General features: G+C 42.7%; 1 protein-coding gene across 2 annotated transcripts in view; it reads left to right on the top strand.

Annotated features, from left to right (window-relative positions):
• UBE2F (ubiquitin conjugating enzyme E2 F (putative)) overlaps positions 1-20,965 on the top strand; it is a 136,700-nt gene that overhangs the window by 41,427 nt on the left and 74,308 nt on the right. For both annotated transcript variants that reach the window (XM_065562221.1, XM_065562220.1), the window contains 2 exons: positions 14,366-14,433; positions 16,317-16,387. In XM_065562221.1, the coding sequence (XP_065418293.1) occupies positions 14,366-14,433; positions 16,317-16,387 (139 nt within the window). The remainder of the gene's footprint in view (positions 1-14,365; positions 14,434-16,316; positions 16,388-20,965) is intronic.

Here is a 20,965-nt window from a genome sequence, read left to right as displayed (position 1 = left end):
AGGCATTTGCGCATTGCCAATCAGCAGGCCATAGTGAGCCAGTATGGACACAACACGTGCTCGGCTTTGTCTAGGTTCACGGACCTCCTTCCGCAGGAGTTGCGAACCGAGTTTTCAGCCCTGGTTGAAGAGGGAAGATTGATTACCCAGGCTTCCCTCCAGGCGGCCTTGGATGTGGTCGATTCAGCCTCACGCAGGTTAGCGACTGGTCTGGTCATGAGGCGCGGAGCCTGGCTTCAAGTTTCCGGCCTCCCACATGAGGTCCAACAAACGATCCAAGACCTTCCCTTCGAAGGGCCCACGCTTTTCTCAGAGAAGACAGATAAGCGGCTTCATAACCTAAAGGATTCATGGACCATCCTCCGTTCATTAGGTCTACACACCCCGGTCACCCAGCATAGGCAGTTCAGGCCACCACAGGCCCCACGGCCGTACCAGCCTCAAAATCGAGGGGATGCCTTGCGCAGAAGGGCAAGGGCGGGCAGAAGGAGGCAACAACAGCAGCCCTTCGGCCAGTCATCTGCCCAACCAAGGCCTACACAGGGGCCTAGACCACCATTTTGATGGCTTGGTCGAGGACGACCTCCCAGTCAGAACCCTGGATCCTTCCAATCTTACCTTCTTGTCACGTCTGTCCCGCTTCTGTCGTGCGTGGGCCCGGATCACATCGGACACTTGTGTGCTTCGCATGGTAGAGAGGGGATATTCTATCCAGTTCTCCTCCCTCCTGCCCCACCAGCTCCCCTCCCCGTCCCTCTTCAGGGACCCCTCTCACGAGCAACTTCTACTTCAAGAAGTTGAGTCCCTCCTCGCAGCAGGGGCAGTAGAGGAGGTTCCTCAGGAGCTATGGGGCAGGGGCTTCTATTCTCGCTATTTCCTAATACCGAAAGCGAAAGGGGGCCTCAGACCTATTCTGGACTTGCGGCGTCTCAGCAAGTTTGTAAAGAAGCTCAAGTTCCGCATGGTCTCTCTGTCCTCCATCATTCCTTCCACGGATCCAGGAGACTGGTATGTCGCCCTCGACTTAAAGGACGCATACTTTCACATTGCGATAATCCCTCAGCACAGGCGTTACCTCAAGTTTGTCGTGGACAATGCTCATCTACAATTTACGGTTCTGCCCTTTGGTCTGTCAGCAGCCCCAAGGATCTTCACGAAGTCCATGGCAGTCGTGGCAGCCTTCCTGCGCAGGCAGGGGATTCAGGTGTTTCCCTACCTGGACGATTGGCTCATCAAGGGCAGGACCAAGGCGCAGGTGGAGGCTCAGGTGGTCTTCATCAGGCAGACCTTCCTCAAGCTCGGCCTCTTACTCAACGAGGCCAAGTCCACACTATCTCCAACCCAAAAAATCGAATTCATAGGGGCAGTTCTGGACTCGACACACGCCAGAGCATATCTCCCAGAGGCCAGATTCCAGACTATGTCCAACATTATACTCGGCCTCCAAGGTTACCCGACCACCACAGCAAGAAACTGCCTCAAATTACTAGGGCACGTGGCGGCATGTGCCTACGTGGTGAGACACGCCAGACTCAGACTGCGCCCACTCCAGTCCTGGTTGGCAGGGGTGTATCGGCCGGTCAGGGACTCCCTAGAATCAGTGGTGACGTTACCTCGGCCGGTGTTGGATTCCCTTCAATGGTGGCTCGACCCGCGGGAGGTCTGCACGAGAGTGCCTTTCCTCGACCCCGAGCCCTCCCTATCCCTGGTAACGGACGCATCGGATCTGGGATGGGGTGCACATCTGGGCGGCCTCAGCACCCAAGGCCTTTGGTCACAAGAGGACCTTTCGTTGCACATCAATGTCAGGGAATTACGAGCGGTGCGCCTCGCATGCATAGCCTTCAAATCCCAGCTGGCAGGCACGTGCGTTTCTGTCCTCACTGACAACACTCCAACGATGTTCTATATCAACAAACAGGGTGGTGCTCGCTCCTCTCCCCTGTGCCGGGAGGCCCTCGCATTATGGGACTTTTGCGTACAGAACGTAATTCACCTGACAGCGTCCTACCTCCCGGGGACGCACAACGGGCTTGCGGACGCCCTCAGCCGCTCGTTCCAGGGTCACGAGTGGTCTATCCGCTGGGATATAGTACTCTTAATTTTCCGGCTCTGGAGTCATCCCCAGGTGGACCTGTTTGCTTCCAGCGAGAAGGGCAAAGACGGGCAGAAGGAGGAGGTGTCTTCAATTCTGCTCCCTCATGGGACACAGTCCGGGGTCTCTAACAGATGCCTTTCTCCTCTCTTGGGCAGACGAGAGAGGAGAAAGGCATCTGTTACGCCTTTCCCCCGATTCCCATGGTTCACAGAGTAATCCTCAAGGCCCGCAGAGATCACGCTCGGCTCATCCTGATAGCGCCGGCGTGACCGCGCCAGTACTGGTACACGTCGCTCCTGCACATGTCTATTTGGGTGCCCCTCAGGTTGCCCCTACTACCGGACTTGATCACACAGAATCGCGGTCGCCTCCTTCACCCGAACCTGGAGTCACTCCACCTTACAGCCTGGATGCTCCAGGGCTAAGCCCTGTGGAGATGCAATGCTCTCATCAGGTCAGGCAGGTCCTTCTTGGTAGCAGGAAGCCTTCAACAAGGACCACGTACTTGGCCAAGTGGAAGCGCTTCTCACTTTGGGCCACACAACGGGGTCATGCTCCCTTGCTCGCCCCAATCCCTCTTATCCTGGACTATTTACTATATCTCAGACACCTGGGACTGATTCTCTCTTCAGTTCGAGTACACCTTGCTGCCATCTCGGCGTTCCACCGTGGAGCGTGGGGTAACCTCAGTGTTTGCAAACCCACTCGTTGGTTGCTTCCTCAAGGGCCTTGACAGGTTGTTCCCGCACATTCGTCAACCTGTCCCTGCTTGGGACCTCAATTTAGTCCTGTCCGTTCTCACAGGCCCCCCCTTCGAGCCGCTGGCTTCGTGCTCGCTGTTATATCTTTCATATAAGGTCACGTTCTTGGTGGCTATCACATCAGCCCGGAGAGTGTCGGAACTCAGAGCTCTGACATCTGAACCTCCATACACAGTCTTCCACAAGGACAAGGTCCAACTCAGGCCGCACCCAGCATTCCTCCCTAAGGTGGTTTCCTCATTTCACGTGGGTCAAGACATTTTTCTCCCGGTGTTTTATCCGAAACCGCACTCCTCTGTGAAGGAGCGTAGGCTGCATTCCTGGGACGTTCGCACGGCTCTCGCATTCTATATCGAAAGGACAAGATCCTTCAGGAAATCAGCCCAACTTTTTGTCACCGTGGCCGACAGGATGAAAGGGCTCCTGGTCTCGTCACAGCGAATCTCGGCTTGGATCAGAACCTGCATCCGGGATTGCTACAGTCGGGCCAATATACCAGCCCCGCCTATCACGGCCCACTTCACAAGAGCGCAGGCTTCTTCCGCTGCGTTCCTGGCCCAGATCCCGACGCAGGAAATTTGTAGAGCGGCCACCTGGTCCACACCTTTACAGCGCACTATGCCATCACGCACCAGGCCAGAGATGATGCTGCCTTTGGCCGCGCAGTACTGCAGTCTGCAGTGACCTCCGACCGCACCGCCTAGGTTCAGGCTTGTGAGTCACCTGCTTGGAATGGACTGAACAATCACTCGAAGAAGGAAAAATGGTTACTCACCTTCTCGTAACTGTTGTTCTTCGAGATGTGTTGTTCATGTCCATTCCAATACCCACCCTCCTGCCCCTCTGTCGGAGTGTCGGCAAGAAGGAACTGAGGGGGTGGAGGGTCGGCCGACCCCTATATACAGTGCCATGAGGGCGCCACTCCAGGGGGCGCCGAAGCCGACCCTACGGACGCTGCTATAGTAAAATCTTCCGGCTGGCGTGCACGCGGCGCGCACACACCTGCTTGGAATGGACATGAACAACACATCTCGAAGAACAACAGTTACGAGAAGGTGAGTAACCGTTTTTTTTAAAGTATTTTAGGGACAAAAGCAATCCTAACAATGATATTGGTCCATTATTTACTACATGTAAATGGTAGAATTATCAATAATAATGCAGAAAAGAAGCATTCTATACATATTTCTGTAGTGTATTTGGAAAAAAGCCAGATGAACTTTTCATATCATATGACGAAATATTTTCCATTCCCATTGTAATTCCAGGAGGATTTTGAACAGCAGCTACTAAATTTAGACTCTTTTAAATCAGCAGGTCCGGATAATTTGCATCCAGGAATTTTAAAAGAGCTGTCTGAGGAGCTCGTTAGCCCGCTAATGTTGATTTTCAGTACTCTTGGAACACTGGGGAACTTCCAAAGGACTAGAAGAAAGTTAACATTTTGCCAATATTTTAAAATGGTAAACAGGTAATCTTAGGCCTGTCAGCCTGACATTGATCCCAGTGAAAATAGTGGAGTGACTGATATGTGACTAGATTAATAAAGAGTTAAAGGAGAGGGTAATCTAATTAATGCCAATCAACAGGGGTCTGTGGAAAATAGTCTTTTCTCCTTTTTCTCCCTAAGCTATTCTTGTGCTCCTTCATTATGACCACTCCCTGTTCTAGTTACCTGTAATCAATGGAACTACTCAAAATAACAAACACTCGGTCCAGTTGTAAGTATCTGCAGGATCAAACTCTTATTATAGGAAACTACTTTGAAAGCTCAATGTCAACTCAGTTTGTAGCAGGAGGAAGCCTAGATATAGCCAAAAATTATCAGAGTTCTGCTGCTTGTTTGTGAAAAGGAAGCCCCTGTCACATACAAATTATTATACTAAACTGCAGAAATCCAGTTAGTACAGTAATTATGCATTTTATTTCTGTTTATCACAGGAGTTTAATTGTTTTGAACATGTGCCTTTTGGGTATGTCACAGTTGTAATAGATTTATTTATATTAACATAAATGAGGATTTGCATTTAATGAATACTGTCTCTATCATCTGATTCTGGACCTTTGTCATAATTAGGATGCTTGTAAATTATGTGCCTCAGAAATGATTTTATAGTAGCTAATATGTAAAGTGTGTGCCCTCAGACAGGTGTGCAAACAAGATTCTGAGTTTGAAGAGAATAATATTTGGTCTTCATGAAATATACACCTAAAATACTCAAAATGTAACATGTATGCACTGTTGTAGCTGTATTGGACCCAGGGTATCAGAGACAAAGTGGATGAGGTAATATCTTTTATTGGACGACATTTTTTGGGAAAAAGAAGTTGATCCAATAAATGATACTATCTTGTCTCTCAAAATATAAGTTTTTCTGGGGTTGATCAATGTTTGCCCAGGGGGCCAACAGTCCTTACAGATCTTTCTTGTTTTCTGGGAACTAACTTTGTGGGAGTGTGTTGCTTCAAAGGCCGTCAGTTTTTATATAGTTCAAGGCAAACAATTTAAAACACTAATATTTTACTCACAAAAGATATTTTGCCTAAAGATAACCCCCACTAATTAAAAGCTCTCTGTATAAATGTTAAAATATGTGCTTGTTAACCTCTCATACTAATTTTTTTTCTTTCCAAATCCTGCAGGAAAAAAAAATCTAGTTTTTTTTTTTGTTTTGTTTTTTGTCAGAAACTATATCTGCTTAAATTAAAAAAGGATAAGTATTTGCTATCAATGTAAGTAAAGTGTCTGGTATATATAACTTTTAATATATTGAAACATAGGCTGCCTACATTAGAAATTAGTCTGTGTACAGTAATTTATTTATAAAACCCTGAATGTTAAATTAAATAATGTAATGCATTGACACCAGTTGGATTTACTGATTTAAACTTGTTGAGATCTTGCTGGAAAGTCCTAGGGGTGAAATTGGAAAGCTAGTACAGAAGTGCTATCTGCCCCTGTTTGAGTAAAATACATGTTCTCCCAGTTGAATGTTTTCCCCACATTACCTCATAATTTAGGGTGTTCAGAGTGGAGTGGGCTTTGTTTCAGGCCTATTTAACATTTCAGTTGAGTTAATAGGTTCTTTTTTCCCCCCTTCCCCAAGTACACCTATTTATAGCTTTAAATATTGGCAAGTATGAAAGTTCAGAGCCACTGACTGTAGGACTTGCTTTCAACTGTATCCTTTGTGGCCTGTCCTAGTTATCGGACGTTCTTCATTTAAAACAGTAAATTGGATGTAATAATACTTTGCACTTACATAGCACTTTTTAATCTTCCAGTCCTTACAAACATTAACTAATTAGTAATACATTTAGATTATAAAGAAAAATTAAATTTAAGACTAAATCGAAGGGGAAGGGATGAATACACTCTTGGATTGCTGCTTAAAGACATAACTTTATCTAGTAAAAAGGAGGTCTCTGGAATTAGAATGGCAATCACATATCCCTCCCCTTCCCTTGAGCATTAGTTTCCCGCCTCTCTCCCCCCCCTTTTTTTTATGGGCCATCCCTATATAGTAGCCTTCTAAAAATAATATTTATTTTTTTTATTCTTTTTTACTTTAGAACACTATTTTTGGTGGGTGCAATAGCTTCACATACTTTAACTTTTCCCTTGTATTGCCGTTGAGAAAAAATGGTATCCTTATTCTTTCTGTACCAGTCCATAGTAGTGTTGTGACTCAAATGTAAAGAACTACCATTTTGGGGAGGTTAACCACTTGTTGGAGGATGCCATGTTGTCACATGAAACCGGCCAATGAGAGCTGTGGGGGCGGTGCTTGCGGGCACGGGCAGTGCACAGAGACCCACTGTCCCTCCTACCCTCAAGGGGCGCGCAGAGACATGCCAGAAGCAGCAGCCGGCCGCAGCCGCTTCCGGGAGCAGCATGGGGCTATGGCAGGCAGGCGGCCTTCCTGAGCCCTGCTGCACCGCCGGCCGGGAGCTGCCTGTGGTAAGCACCTCCCGGCCAGAGCTCGCACCCCAATCCCCTGACCCAGGTCAGAATCCCCTCCTGCATCCAAACTCCCTCCCAGACCCCACATCCCCTCCATTAATATAGTAGAAATGTGCGGCCCATGACGACTTAGCAAAATTCGTGATGTGGCCCCCTCTGCAAAAATTATTGCCCATTCCTGCTATAAGGCAAGACAATAATACTGGTTTGTCTTTTGAGAAAGTTTATCATGTAAGTCTCTCTTTAAAATGAGTGAAAATAATATGTAGTATGTGATTTATATATTCATTGTAGTCAGATTTAGAACATAAGAATGGTCATACTGGGCCAGACCAATGCTCCATCTAGCCCAGTATCCTGTCTTCCAACAATGGCTGATGCCAGATGCTTCAGAGGGAATGAACAGAACAGGGCAATTGTTGAGTGATCCATCCCGTCTTCTAGTCCCAGCTTCTGATAGTCAGAGGTGTAGCCATCTTGGCTAATAGCCATTGATGCACCTATCCTCCTTGAACTTATCTAATTCTTTGTTGAACCTGTTTATTCTATTTTCTAGATCATTTATGAATGTGTTGAACAGCACTGGTCCCAGTGCAGATCTTGGGTGACACTGCTATTTATCTCTCTCCATTCTGAAAACTTCCCTTTTGTTTCCTGTCTTTTAACCAGTTACTGATCCATGAAAGGACCTTCCATCCTATCCCAGGACTGCTTACTTTGCTCAAGAGCCTTTAGTGTGGGACCTTGTCAAAGACTTTCTGAAAGTCCAAGTACTCTATATCCACTGAATCACCCTTGCCACATGTTTGTTGACCCCATTAAACAATTCTAGTAGATTGCTGAGGCATGAGTTTCCTTTACAAAAGCCATGTTGACTCTTCACCAACATATTGTGTTCATCTATGTGTCTGATAATTATGTTCTTTACTATAGTTTCAACCAATTTGCCTAGTACTGAAGTTAGGCTTACTGGCCTATAATTGCCAGGATTGCCCCTGGAGCCTTTTAAAAAAAAAAAAATTAGCATTACATTAGCTATCCTCCAGTCATCTTGTACAAAGGCTGATTTAAGCAATACATTACATACCACAGTTAGTAATTCTGCAATTTCACAATTGAGTTTCTTCAGAACTCTTGGGTGAATACTGTCTGGTCTTGGTGACTTATTACTGTTTTATTTATTGATTTGTTCCAAAACCTCCTCTATTGACACCTCAGTCTGGGACAGTTCCTCAGACTTGTCACCTAAAAAGAATAGCTCATGTGTGGGAATCTCTCATCCTCCGTAGTGAAGACCAGTGTAAAGAATTCATTTAGCTTCTTCACATTGGCCTTGTCTTCTTTGAGTGCTCCTTTAGTACCCTGATCGTCCAGTGACCCTGGTGATTGTTTGGCAGACTTCCTGCTTCTGATGTAGTTAAAAAAAATTCTGCTGTTAGTTTTGTGTCTTTTGCTAGTTGGTCTTCAAATTCTTTTTTGGCCGGCCTGCCTAATTATACTTTTACACTTGACTTGCCAGAGTTTATGCTCCTTTCTATTTTCCTTAGTAGGATTTTACTTCCAATTTTTAAAAGATGCCTTTTTTGCCTCTAACTGCATCTTTTATTCTGTTGTTTATCCATAGTGGCGTGTTTTGGTCCTGTTACAATTTTTTAAAATTTGGGGTTGACAGTAGAACCTCAGAGTTAGGAACACCTCGGGAATGGAGTTGTTTGTAACTCTGAAATGTTCATAACTCTTAACAAAACGTTATGGTTGTTCTTTCAAAAGTTTACAACTGAACATTGACTTAATACAGCTTTGAACCTTAATATATAGAAGAAAAATGCTGCTTTCTCTATTTTTTTTAGTAGTTTATATTTAACACAGTCCTTTACTTTATTTGCTTTTTTGGGCGGGGTTTCTGCTGCTGCCTGATTGTGTACGTCTGTTTCCAAATGAGGTATGTGGTTGACTGGTCAGTTTGTAACTCTGGTGTTCCTAACGCTGAGATTCTATTGTACATTTAATTTGAGCCTGTATTACAGTGTTTTAAAAAAAGTTTCCATGCAGCTTGCAGGCATTTCACTCGTATGACTGTTGCTTTTAATTTCCGTTCAGCTAGCTAGCTTAATTTTTGTATAGTTCCCCCTTTTGAAGTTAAATGCTACTGTGGTGGATTTCTTTGGTGTCCCGGCCCCCCCACAAGGATGTTAAATTTAGATTCCTGTATTGCACCTTTATATATAAAAAAATCTTTTTATAATATGAAACACAGTAAAAATAATATAGACGTACTAAAAGTGAGTGTAGTAATATAGATTAATGCAAATGTAAAGGGTGAAAAAGATAGTTTTAACAATCTCTTTAAGAGATTGAGAGAGAAGCTTAATTTCATTCTCCACAGTTGAGAAGTGGATTCCCTTGGCCCCTTCCTTTAGGCAGCCTCACAAGATGATGCCATGGGCCTGCACTGTGACTGTACAGGACTCTTGTACTTGCTGGATCGGAGGTATGGAAGTCCATACTAACCCATGCTCTTTGTAAATGGATGAAGTGTGCTGAGGTTCACTAGTTTCTTTACCTCGAGATATACTTTGAGGGTTACCTAACTTTCAGCCCTCTCTTCGTATCTGCAATTTTTTGTGCACTTTTCCTGAGGAGTGTGGTTTAACAGGCTTGTCATTCCTATATGAAATTGAGATCCTGTGTTTCCTCTGGGGTTCTTGAACTATTTGGAGGATTTTTGTCAGCCTGATTGCCTTGGTATGCAAGCAGATAGTTGGAGTCCTTTGTTTTTTCTCCGTGTTTGCATCTGGCGGGAAGGTGGTAGTCTATGTGCACATTCTTGTGCTTGCTTGGAATCCTTTGGAATTTGTATTCCTGCTTTGTGGGTTTGTCAGTTAGTTAAGATTCTGTAGATCTTTTGGTGGATTTAATTTTGTTTTACATAAATGCATGTGTGTATGCACAAACATTTGCAAACACTTTTTTTTATAGAGGCGTAAATAATGAATACAAAAGAATTGTGAATCAGTTAAGATTGCTGCATTCGTGACGTACCTGACGCAAACCCACAAAATCAAGGATATGAAAAGTTGTCAGTTGCCATTGCATACACCCTTTACTCCACTCACTAGCACACAAATTACCATTACCACAACTATCATATACCATGTACTGCAACCTTAATTCTGCATGCCTTTCACCTTGCTGTACACACTCCTTTAACATATTATTCCTCCCCGATACCCACCCAAGCACTAGTAGTTGTGGATGTTTGCTGGTACGGCTGGTTATATTATAGGAAGGTAGTTTGGTGAAGGGTTATGAGCAGAAGGGCAGCTGAAAGGGAAAATAGAGTGCTGGAATCCCTAGTGGGACGGAATTGTGCTGCATGGTTTATGGTGTACAAAAGAATGAATAACTTACTTTATTTTTTTGTCGTCTCTACCATATTATAACTTTGTACCACATTTGAGATTTAGTATCCTTGAGTACACTGCACATCGTTGTCCTTGACAAGCTCTCTTTCTGACCCTATGTTATACTGGACAACAACTACATATACCTCTGTATATAGTCTGTAAAGGAGATTATTGTCTGATCAGTTATTGACTTTGTAGCTATTAAAAACAAAAATGGGTGCTTAAAATTAGGCTCCAGAATCTATATTTAGAATCCATATTTAGGATTAATTTTCAAAGTATTGAGCATCCAGCAGCTCCCTTTGACTTGAACTTTAGGCATCCATTTTTGATTAGACCACGGTATCAGACTGAGTTTGTATGTCAATAATACAGCACTTCGCCTTGTTGTAACAGAATGATTCAAGTTCAGTAACATCTGTTTTGATAGCTTGCTATAATGAAACCCAGCTGGCTGCTGTCTCCATTTAATCAACAGGAATTAGTAACTGTAAGGATAAATGTATATATTAATCAAAGATTGAATTGGCGTTAGCAGCATTGCCAAAAAAAAAAATCAGTGGCTGGAAGTTGGCGGTGTATTCATTTTATTACAGTGTATTGAAGACTCCTCCTTACTCAAAAACACTAAGAAGAAAGATGGTAAAATCTGAAATAATTTGTTGGGGAGAAGGATTTCAATTACAACACAGAATACGAAGTGTACAGTTTGTGTGGGTTGTGTACTAATGTTCTGTAGTTCTGCATTGAGGCAGCTGGGGATGCTGCTTGAGGGGATGTGGAAGACCAGCCCCAGCCTGTCCTCATAGTCTTTACACCCCATGACATTATTGAAGCCTGACATTTTTTGTTTGATCCTGGTCACTTGCAGTGACCCCTGCAACATCCCACATTCCCTCAGACAGCAGGAGGGCCCCAAGATCGTCAGCTCCTGACTATCTCCTTTTCCATTCCAGGACTCTTTCCTATGCCTCTTACGCTATCATAGAATCATAGAATATCAGGGTTGGAAAGGACCTCAGGAGGTCATCTAGTCCAACCCCCTGCTCAAAGCAGGACCAATCCCCAGACAGATTTTTGCCCCAGATCCCTAAATGGCCCCCTCAAGGATTGCACTCTCAACCCTGGGTTTAGCAGGCCAGTGCTCAACCCACTGAGCTATCCCTCCCCCCCCATGACACAGCCAGCCCATGTATGTCTGCATTGAATAAAAAATCCGTGGCACTGAGGCTCAGAGCTGAGGTCATCTGACTTGGGATCACCGAGCTTGGTCTGTGGGGCTAAAAATATTGGTGTATAGATACTCAGGAGCATGAGTCAGCTGACCCTGACCCACTGAGGCCATGCCACAGGTCTTTCATTGTAGTGTAGACATACCCATAGTGACATCTTACGAGCTGTCTGCTCAACAGGAAGCTTGACAAAGAGACAGAAGATGGGAACTGACTATAGTCCTGGCAGCATGACATCATGAGTAAGGCTGAGTGTCTGTCAAAGAGATCATGGAAGTCATGGATTCTGTGGCTTTCTGCGACCTCCATGACTTCTGCAGCAGCCAACGTGGCTGACCCCAAGGCTGCCCGAGCAGCTGGCTCCGGGGACAGCCATACCAACCGCTGCTCAAGTGGCCCCGGGCAGCTGCCCCCAGAGTCCCCCCAAGCAGCAGCCAGTGCGGCGGGCCCTGGGGGCAGCTAGAACAGCCACTGCTCAGCGGCCCTTGGCAGCTGGCCCCAGGGACTGCCCGAGCAGTGGCTGTTGTGTCTGGCCCCGGGGTCCACCAGGGAGCAGCGGCTCCGGGGCCCCCAGCTAAGATTTAGTCAGGGGTATTTACAGTAAAGGTCATGGACAGTGAATTTTTCTTTATTGCTCGTGGCCTGTCCATGGAGGAATTGGGAAGTATTGTGGACAATATTTTAGAACAAGAACATAAGAACAGCCATACTGGGTCAGACCAAAGGTTCTTCTAGTCCAGTATATTGTCTTCCAACAGTGAACAATGCCAGGTGCTCCAGAGGGAATGAACAGAACAGGTAATGTTCAAGTGATCCATCCCCTGTCGCCCATTCCCAGCTTCTGGCAAACAGAGGCTAGGGACACCATCCTTGCCCATCCTGGCTAATAGCCATTGATGGACCTATCCTCCACGAATTTATCTAGTTCTTTATTTAGCCCTATTATTGTCTTTGCCAGAGGATGTTGTGAAGGCCAAGAGTTCCACAGGTTGACTGTGCGTTATGTGAAGAAATACTTCCTTTTGTTTGTTTTAAACCTGCTGCCTATTAATTTCATTTGGTGATCGCTAGTTCTTGTGTTATGAGAAGGAGTGAATAACGCTTCCTTATTTACTTTCTCCACACCGGTCATGATTTTCTAGACCTCTGTCATATCCCACTTTAGTCGTCTCTTTTCCAAGCTGAAAAGTCCCAATTTTATCAATCTCTCCTCATATGAAAGCTGTTCCAAACTCCTAATTATTTTGTTGCCCTTTTCTGAACCTTTTCCAATTCCAATATATCTTTTTTTAAATGGGGTGACCACATCTGCACACAGTATTCAAGATGTGGACGTACTATCAATTTATATAGAGGCAATATGATATTTTCCGTCTTATTATCTATCCCTTTCTTAATGATTCCCAACATTCTGTTTGCTTTTTTGACTGCCGCTGCACATTGAGTGGATGTTTTCAGAGAACTATCCACAATGACACCGAGATCTCTTTCTTGAGTGGTAACAGCTAATTTGGACCCCATCATTTTGTATGTATAGTTGGGATTATGTTTTCCAATGTGCATTACTTTGCATTTATCAACATTGAATTTCATCTGCCATTTTGTTGCCCAGTCACCCAGTTTTGAGAGATCCCTTTGTGGCTCTTCACAATCTGCTTTGGACTTAACTATCTTTAATAGTTTTGTATCATCGGCTAATTTTGCCACCTCACTGTTTACCCCTTTTTCCATATGTTGAATAGTACTGGTCCCAGTACAGATCCCCGGGGGATACCACTATTTACCTCTCTCCATTCTTTTAACCAGTTATCGCTCCATGAGTGGACCTTCCCTCTTATCCCATGACAGCTTACTTTGCTTAAGAGCCTTTGAGGGCCCTTGTCAAAGGCTTTCTGAAAATCTAAGTACACTGTATCCACTGGATCCCCCTTGTCCACATGCTTGTCAACAGAACTCTTTAGATTAATTTCTAAAGTACCAAAACATGTAACATTTTATCTGTTTTCTGAGGTATATTTATCTAAAACAGTTATGGGGAAAAGGGGAGAAAGCAAGAGAGAGTGGTGAAGAAGAAGAATACTACAGAAAGTTGGGAAGCCACAACCTTATTTTTAGGCTCTACTGTGGAAAAATATTAAACATAAAAACAATATCCTTTAGTTTTCTTACAATCATGTTGCAAAACCCCAACTTTTTTCCATTGAACATATTTTGAATATAAGGAAATACCATAGTTTCTCAGAAACCACTTTGATTAAAAACTCAAGGAATTTTGTCCATCAGTAGCATCTGAATTTTCAATCTAACCATTGACCGCTTTGCAGTATTGGTCAGGACTGAATTACTTAGGCCTGGTCTTTTTGTACGGGTCTCATGATTTTGGTTAAAAGTGTGATTTTTTTTTTTAAACCAAATGAGTTATACTACTACAACCTCTAGTGTGGACACAATTATACTACTTTAAAGGTCCTTTAGATGGTAAGCTTTTTCCCCTCCCATATGGGTATAAAATATACCTCTGTAAGCATCTGTATATCAATATAACCACACGAAGGAGATTGTACTGCTTTAACTATATCAGTATAGTTGTTATTGCCAAGTGTTCATAAAGTGGGTCTTGCAGATGGATTTGAATAATGAGATAGTACTGGCCTTCTCCATCAGCTTGGGGACGGTGCTGTAATCAGAGGTGTTGGTATGGAAGAAAGCATGAAAGCAAGCAAGCTTAGAGATGTAAGGCTGACAGTAAAATGACATATTTTAAAAATATATGGTGCAAGACCCATATTTCAGTGATGTTGTGATGATCATAATGTAATGATGACTATACTGTATCTTCTTTGTGCTCATTTAACATTTGTTTCTCTTTCTCTTTAATTGTTTGTGTTGTGTTTCTTTAATAGATGAGGGTTATTACCAAGGAGGAAAATTTCAGTTTGAAATTGAGGTTCCTGATGCCTATAACATGGTGGTGAGTATTTAAGTCATTTTTCTCACTTGAGACAAGGTAGATGAAGTAATATCTTTTATTGGGACCAACTTCTGCTGTGTCAGAGACAAGCTTACACAGAGCTCTTCTTTGTGTTGTGATTTGCATTTCTGCAATAATGGAATTTCAGATAACTCTGTGTTTTGCTAAGTTGTAGGTAAGAATCTCCCATATCTAGTGATGTCACCAATGTTATACTTCTGTGGCTAAAGTTTCATAGGAATGTTCCTTTGAAGATGAAAAGATCTGGTCTGGAATAGCCTACTCAGGAGTACAGGCTAGAAGTTACACCAGTCACATGTGAAACTCTCCCTGCGAATTCCTCCCATTCCCTCTGCCTTCTTATTTTGTTTGGTGTATGCTTAAACGTTCCTATAGTAAACCAACGTGTTCCTGGGAAGCCTAGCACGTTGGCAACTCATCCTGATTGGGACTCCAGATGCTACTGTAATATAAATAAGCATTCCACATTCTTAGTTCTTTCAGCTGAGATTAATTGTCAGAGAACCCTGATCTAATGTATCCAATTTGAAGTGAAAGAAGATCAAAGAATTCTTCTATTTTCTTGTTCTATTAAAAAATGGCTTGGTTCTCTTGGTTTGCCATTGCTACGTAGCTGATTTTGTGTGTTGTGACCATTCAAGGTGACATAGAGTATAGGATCGTGACTGAAGGGCTGTCTGAAGGCTTGGCACTGAGACTGAACTACTCTGGGATAGAATCCAAGCATTCCAGCCCTTTAGATTTTCTCCAGCACCAAGGTTTGGGTATAGAGCATCATTTTAAGGAGCTGTGCATGCCATAGAACTAACAGGCTTCAGTATTTTCCTCTGTGCCAAAAATATCTGCTTCAGACTCCGTGCTTAATTTGGTGTCCCTCTAGCATTTTCCACACCCTCTTCATTGAGAGTGGAAGGGGAAGAGAGCTAACTTTCCATCTCGAAAGCCCTAGGTGTCCTTTTCCTCATTAAAGCGAGGACTTTCCACAATCCTCTAGCCACAGAACAGGCACTGCAGAGGCAGTGAATTCCCACCACTGTTCCCTTCACCTTATTCACAGGGAGCTGGACTGAGCGTTTAGAATGTGTCCTTAAAATTTTGAAGACCATGAAGACTTTGGATTAACGGACAGAGACCAATGTATGAGACAAGGCACAGGAAGATTATTTCTGTGAAGCGATGTTATCAGAACCATTTTATATCTTGGCTGAGGAGTTTATATATAATGAATATTGTAATATGGAGAATTTGGATGGAATAACTTGCTGTTGCTAAGCTATTAGAATTGTTTGACTTTCCTTTGACTTACTTACAAAACTAGAGCAATGAGACTCTGTTTTGGAGTCTGATTTTTTTTTAAATGTGCATTTATCCAGATGCATTAAAAATGAGCTATAGCATCTGTTGGAGCTACATGCTGAATTGAGTTTAGTGATGTCACTGTAAAATAATACAAATCTGTATCAAGATTTAAAAACCCAAGAAATAGTCAAATGGAACCGTTATCCTCCGTCCTTCTGTGAACATTTAAAAATAGGGAATACTTTCCTTACCCAGAAAATTACTGAGAAGAAGAAATCGCACTGGAATGAATCTTTGCTCTTCCTCCACTTGTTTACAAAGCCAAAAACCTGAATATAACACGGAATGGGAAAGCAGCAGTGTTACTGTAGTTTTATATCCTGTTCTGCTCCATTTAAACTGCTTCATAAGGTAACGGCCAGATTAGCATTAGTACTTGGACTGAGATCACCCACATTTAAATTTTAGCTTCCAGGAACTGTACAACTCATAATGGTTTGTTGGTGATTTAACTAATTTGAAAGGACAGCATTGTAATCTCTGTTTGTTGTTTATTTTGGCAGCCTCCAAAAGTAAAATGTTTGACTAGAATCTGGCATCCAAACATCACAGAGACGGGTGAAATCTGTTTAAGGTAGTTAACAGCCTTCTTTTATTGTTACTTCAAAGTTTTTGTAGAGATCATTACCCTGGTACGTAATTCTCCCTTCAGCACCAGTAGACAGATAATGTCTCATACTTAAATTTGATCCTTCGAAGCAAAGGAAACTTCTTGAAAATGTTTTAGACCATTGTGATACCAAACAGAATTGCTGAACATGCTATCAGTTGTAAAACCAGATATATCCAAACCGCATTTCTGATTCAGAAAAAAAAGATCATAAATGCATCCAATCAAATATGCTATGGTGTCCAACATCCTTTTGAATCCACCCTTCCAAATTATAGCAATGCCCTCTAATTATTCAGAACACATAGTCCTTAAAATTTCTGCCAATATGCAGAAGATTTTCTTCCCTGCAACATAAATTCCATTGAATAACACTGATTTCCTGTAAAAGAGATTTGCTTCTTGTAGAAGAGAGTTTTAAAATCCTAGTTCTGTGTGCTTTTGACTAAGACCTGGCTTTGCAACCATTTATCTAACTAGCCAATTGTAGGATTTAAAGGATTCTATATCATTGCATGCTTGCTATTGAGATCTCTTGCAGAAAAGAAACAAATAAACTGTGAACTGGCCAAGCATGCTACATTTTTGCTTTTCCGTCTATAGCGTTGCTACTAGAGAGACGTAAAGATTGAGCCTGCATTAAATTAAAGGAGGTTTAGAATTTTCTTGTGTAGAATCTTAAGAACCCATGTTCTTATTTAGCTTGTGATGTAACTATTTGCATTTGATCTTACACTTTCACCATTTCCAGATAAAACCAAAGGTCATTTTTCCACGGTAGAAAAATACATAGCCTCTATCTTTGTGATCGTTAATTTGAGGCAGAATTAACTTTAATAGCTCCTATTCTTCTCCGAAGTCCTCTACTTGGAAAATTCCATCAATGTCCTCCCTAACATTTTGAATTATAGGATCCAGGTGGTTTTAAATTATCCCACACTTTAAGCCCCTATTTAGTTTAAAGCCTAAAATATTTTAAGTACTAGGAAACTGTTTACATTTTCCAGGGGAAAATATTGGTAGGATTTTAGTTACATTAGACAAAAATATTGGATTTTGACAATAACCAACTACTTGTATGAATGACAAATTTATTAAATTTCAATATGTAATATAAAACTGATATGATAAAGTGTAAGAAAAATAACCATATATTATCCTCTTTTAAGATAGAGCAAATTTAGCCTAAAATATAGGTTCTAAAATTAACTTTTTCAAAAACACGACTAGTAAAATGTTTGAGATTTAAAAAACAAAGACAAATATACTTGTATATACTCGTTTATAATCCGACCCTCCCCCCCCAGATGGATAAGTAAAAATGGAAAAATTTTATAACCTGTTCATAAGCCGACCCTATAATTCAGGAGCCAACAAACTTTGGCTCCCAGGCCATCAGGATAAGCTGCTGGTGGGCTGAGATGGTTTGTTTACCTCGAGCGTCCGCAGGCACGGAGGTAAACCTAAATAAACAAAGGCTAGGTCTACACTACGGGGGCAGGTCGTGTAGCTGAAGTTGCGTATTTTAGGTCGACTTATCTGGCTGTGAGGACGGCTTCGAGTCGACCGCTGCCGCTCCCCTGCCGACTCCGCTTCTGCCTCTCACTGCGGTGGAGTTCCGGAGTCGACGGCAGAGCGATCGGGGATCAATTTTATCGTGTGTACACTAGACATGATAAATCGATCCCCGATAGATAGATAGATCGCTACTCGCCGATCCGGCGGGTAGTGAAGACATGCCCAAAGTGTCCCAGGGCACCAGCTGCTTATTCTGATGGGCCGGGACAGCAACTGGTGGGGAAATGTTTTTGGGGAGACAAGCTAGGAGTCAGGGGAGTAACCCCTGTGACCACCCCGGACATGACCCCACCCCTAGCCCAGGACCCCCACACTCTCCCCATCCCATCTCTTCCCACCTTATCTGGGGAGGATGTCTCTGGCCTGGCTGGAGCTGTTCCGGCAGACTGGGCAGCACGGCCGCAGCCTGCTCCGGCGAGCCAGACCAGGTGGCGAGGTCACAGCATGTTCCAGCGGGCTGGGCCGAGCGGCACGGCTGCAGCATGCTCCGGCGGGCCAGGTCGCGTGGCCACAGCCTGCTCTGGGGGGCAGGGCCGAGCGGCACAGCTGCAGCCTGCCAGCCCCGGAACTGCAGCTGCTTCGGAGGCTGCGGGGAGAGCAGCGTGGCCGAAAGCGGAGAGACTTTTCCCTTCTGGCTGTGCTGCCTCTCCTTGCTCCATCTGTTGGGGGGAGGGGCTGTGTCTCACTTCTCCCTCTCTGTACCCGTTCATAAGCCGATCCCCTTCTCTGGTGCTTCCCTTTTTTACTAAAAAAATTCGGCTTATGCATGGGTAAGGTAATTTTTTAAAAATAAACATTGCTTTACCATTGTTTGTAACCTAAATATTACAGCATGAGAACCCGATAGTGAAATTGATTAGAAACTGATTATAAGCAAAAATCAAATGTGCGACAAGTTTGTCATTTTCCAAGCTAATAGAAATGCAAAAAAGAAATACAGCATAAACCGTGAAAATAAACAAAATTAATAAACCTGTTTTAAAATCCAAGATAGGGCTTATAACATATGGTAGATAAGGAAATTAATTTAAGAAAACCCTGTTTTTCATATAGCTGTGCTCTTTAAATTTAAAGATTGTAATATCTTTATGCACCATATTGGGCAGAAGACTATGATGTTTTAATAGGAAAGCTTGTCGTACCTTAAATATGGCAGCCAGGCATATAGTCTAGTAAGCTGCAAGGATTGTGCAAACTATTGTTTCAGAAGCATGTTCTATTTTCTGTATTTCTAAGGAGTTAATTATCATCAAAGTACAAAGTGCTAAAGCATTTTTGTGTGCACTTCTTACTATGCTGGTTCTATGCCTGTCAGAGGGCTCCATGGGAGGAATAAAGTGTGTAGTGGTGCTGCATGTCTTCGCAATAGTGCACATACATTTTACTTACAATAACACGTTTGCTTACATAAACTGGCTTTGGAAATGCAGAGCTTTGCTCACTTTTCTTTTAGAGTCTGCTGAAATCCCTGCATTGGTCTGATTGTGAAAGATTTTACTTTAAAAGCAAGAAATCTTTAAAATGTACTAAAGAGTGATGAAGTTTTCAGGAGTATTTTTAATTATGATTAAATTTCAGCTAATCCAAGTAGGAGAATACTATATTTTCTATGAGAGACAGTTATGTCGGAGAAATTCAGTATCAGAGAATTTGGTACTAGATTTGGAAATAAAAGACTACAATAACTACTGCTTTTTATGGACCTGATTTTCAATTTTTGTAGACATATTTTGTGTCTGCAGTGGGTTTTCAGGAAATAAAATTAGGTACAAAATTATTCCTGACTTATTTTCTACTTAAAATACTTAACTAGCATTTTTTCCAAACTTGAATTTCTATTTCCTAAATAAATATGTTTATATTATGGTATATGATCATCATAAGAACATAAGCATGGCCATTTTGGTTCAGACCAATGGTCCATCTAGCCCAGTATCCTGTTTTCGATCAGTGGTCAATGCCAGGTATTTCAAATGGAATGAGCAGATCAGGACAATTATCAAATGATCCATCCCCTGTTATTTAGTCCCAGTATCTGGCATTCAGAGACTTAGGGACACCCAGAGCATGGGATTGCATCCCTCACCATCTTGGCAAATGGCCATTGATGGATCTATTCTCCATGAATTTATCTAATTGGTTTTTTAACCCAGTTATACCTTTGGCCTTCACAGCGTCCCCTGGCAACAAGTTCCATAGATTGACAGTACATTGTGTGAAGAAATACTCCCTTTTGTTTGCTTTAAACCTACTGCCTATTAATTTAATTGGGTGACCCCAGGACGTCTGTTATGTGAAATCATACTTCCTTATTCACTTTCTCCACACCATTTGTGATTTTAAGACCTCTATCATATCCTACTTAGTCATTTCTTTTCCAAGTTGAACAGTCCCAGGTTTTTTATGGGACTTTTTTATGGAAACTGTTCAATACTGTTAATCATTTTTGTTGCCCTTGTCTGTAGTACCTTTTCCATTTCTAATGCATCTTTTTTGAGACGGGGTGACCATAACTGCACGCTGTCTTCAAGCTCTGGGCGTACCATGGTTTTATATAATGATTTTGTGGTATTTTCTGTCTCCCTATCAATCCCTTGCCTAATGAGTTGTAACATTCTGATAGATTTTTTGACTGCTGCTGCATATTAAGCGGATGTTTTCAGAGAACTTGGTGTAGAGAAAGTAAATAAGGAAGTGTTATTTACTCCTTCTCATAACATAAGAACTAGGGGTCACCAAATGAAATTAATAGGCAGCAAGTTTAAAACAAACAAAAGGAAGTATTTTTTCACATAACGCACAGTCAACTTGTGGAACTCCTTGCCAGAGGATGTTGTGAAGGCCAAGACTATAACAGGGTTAAAAAAAAAAAACTAGATAAATTCATGGAGGATAGATCCATCAATGGCTATTAGCCAGGATGGGCAGGGATGATGTCCCTAGCCTCTGTTTGACAGAAGCTGG

Source organism: Chrysemys picta, chromosome 11 (genome assembly GCF_011386835.1).
Source record: "Chrysemys picta bellii isolate R12L10 chromosome 11, ASM1138683v2, whole genome shotgun sequence".
Lineage (NCBI taxonomy): Eukaryota > Metazoa > Chordata > Testudines > Emydidae > Chrysemys > Chrysemys picta.
Note: the sequence above shows the minus strand (reverse complement) of the source record. Positions and strands in the feature narration are given on the sequence as shown.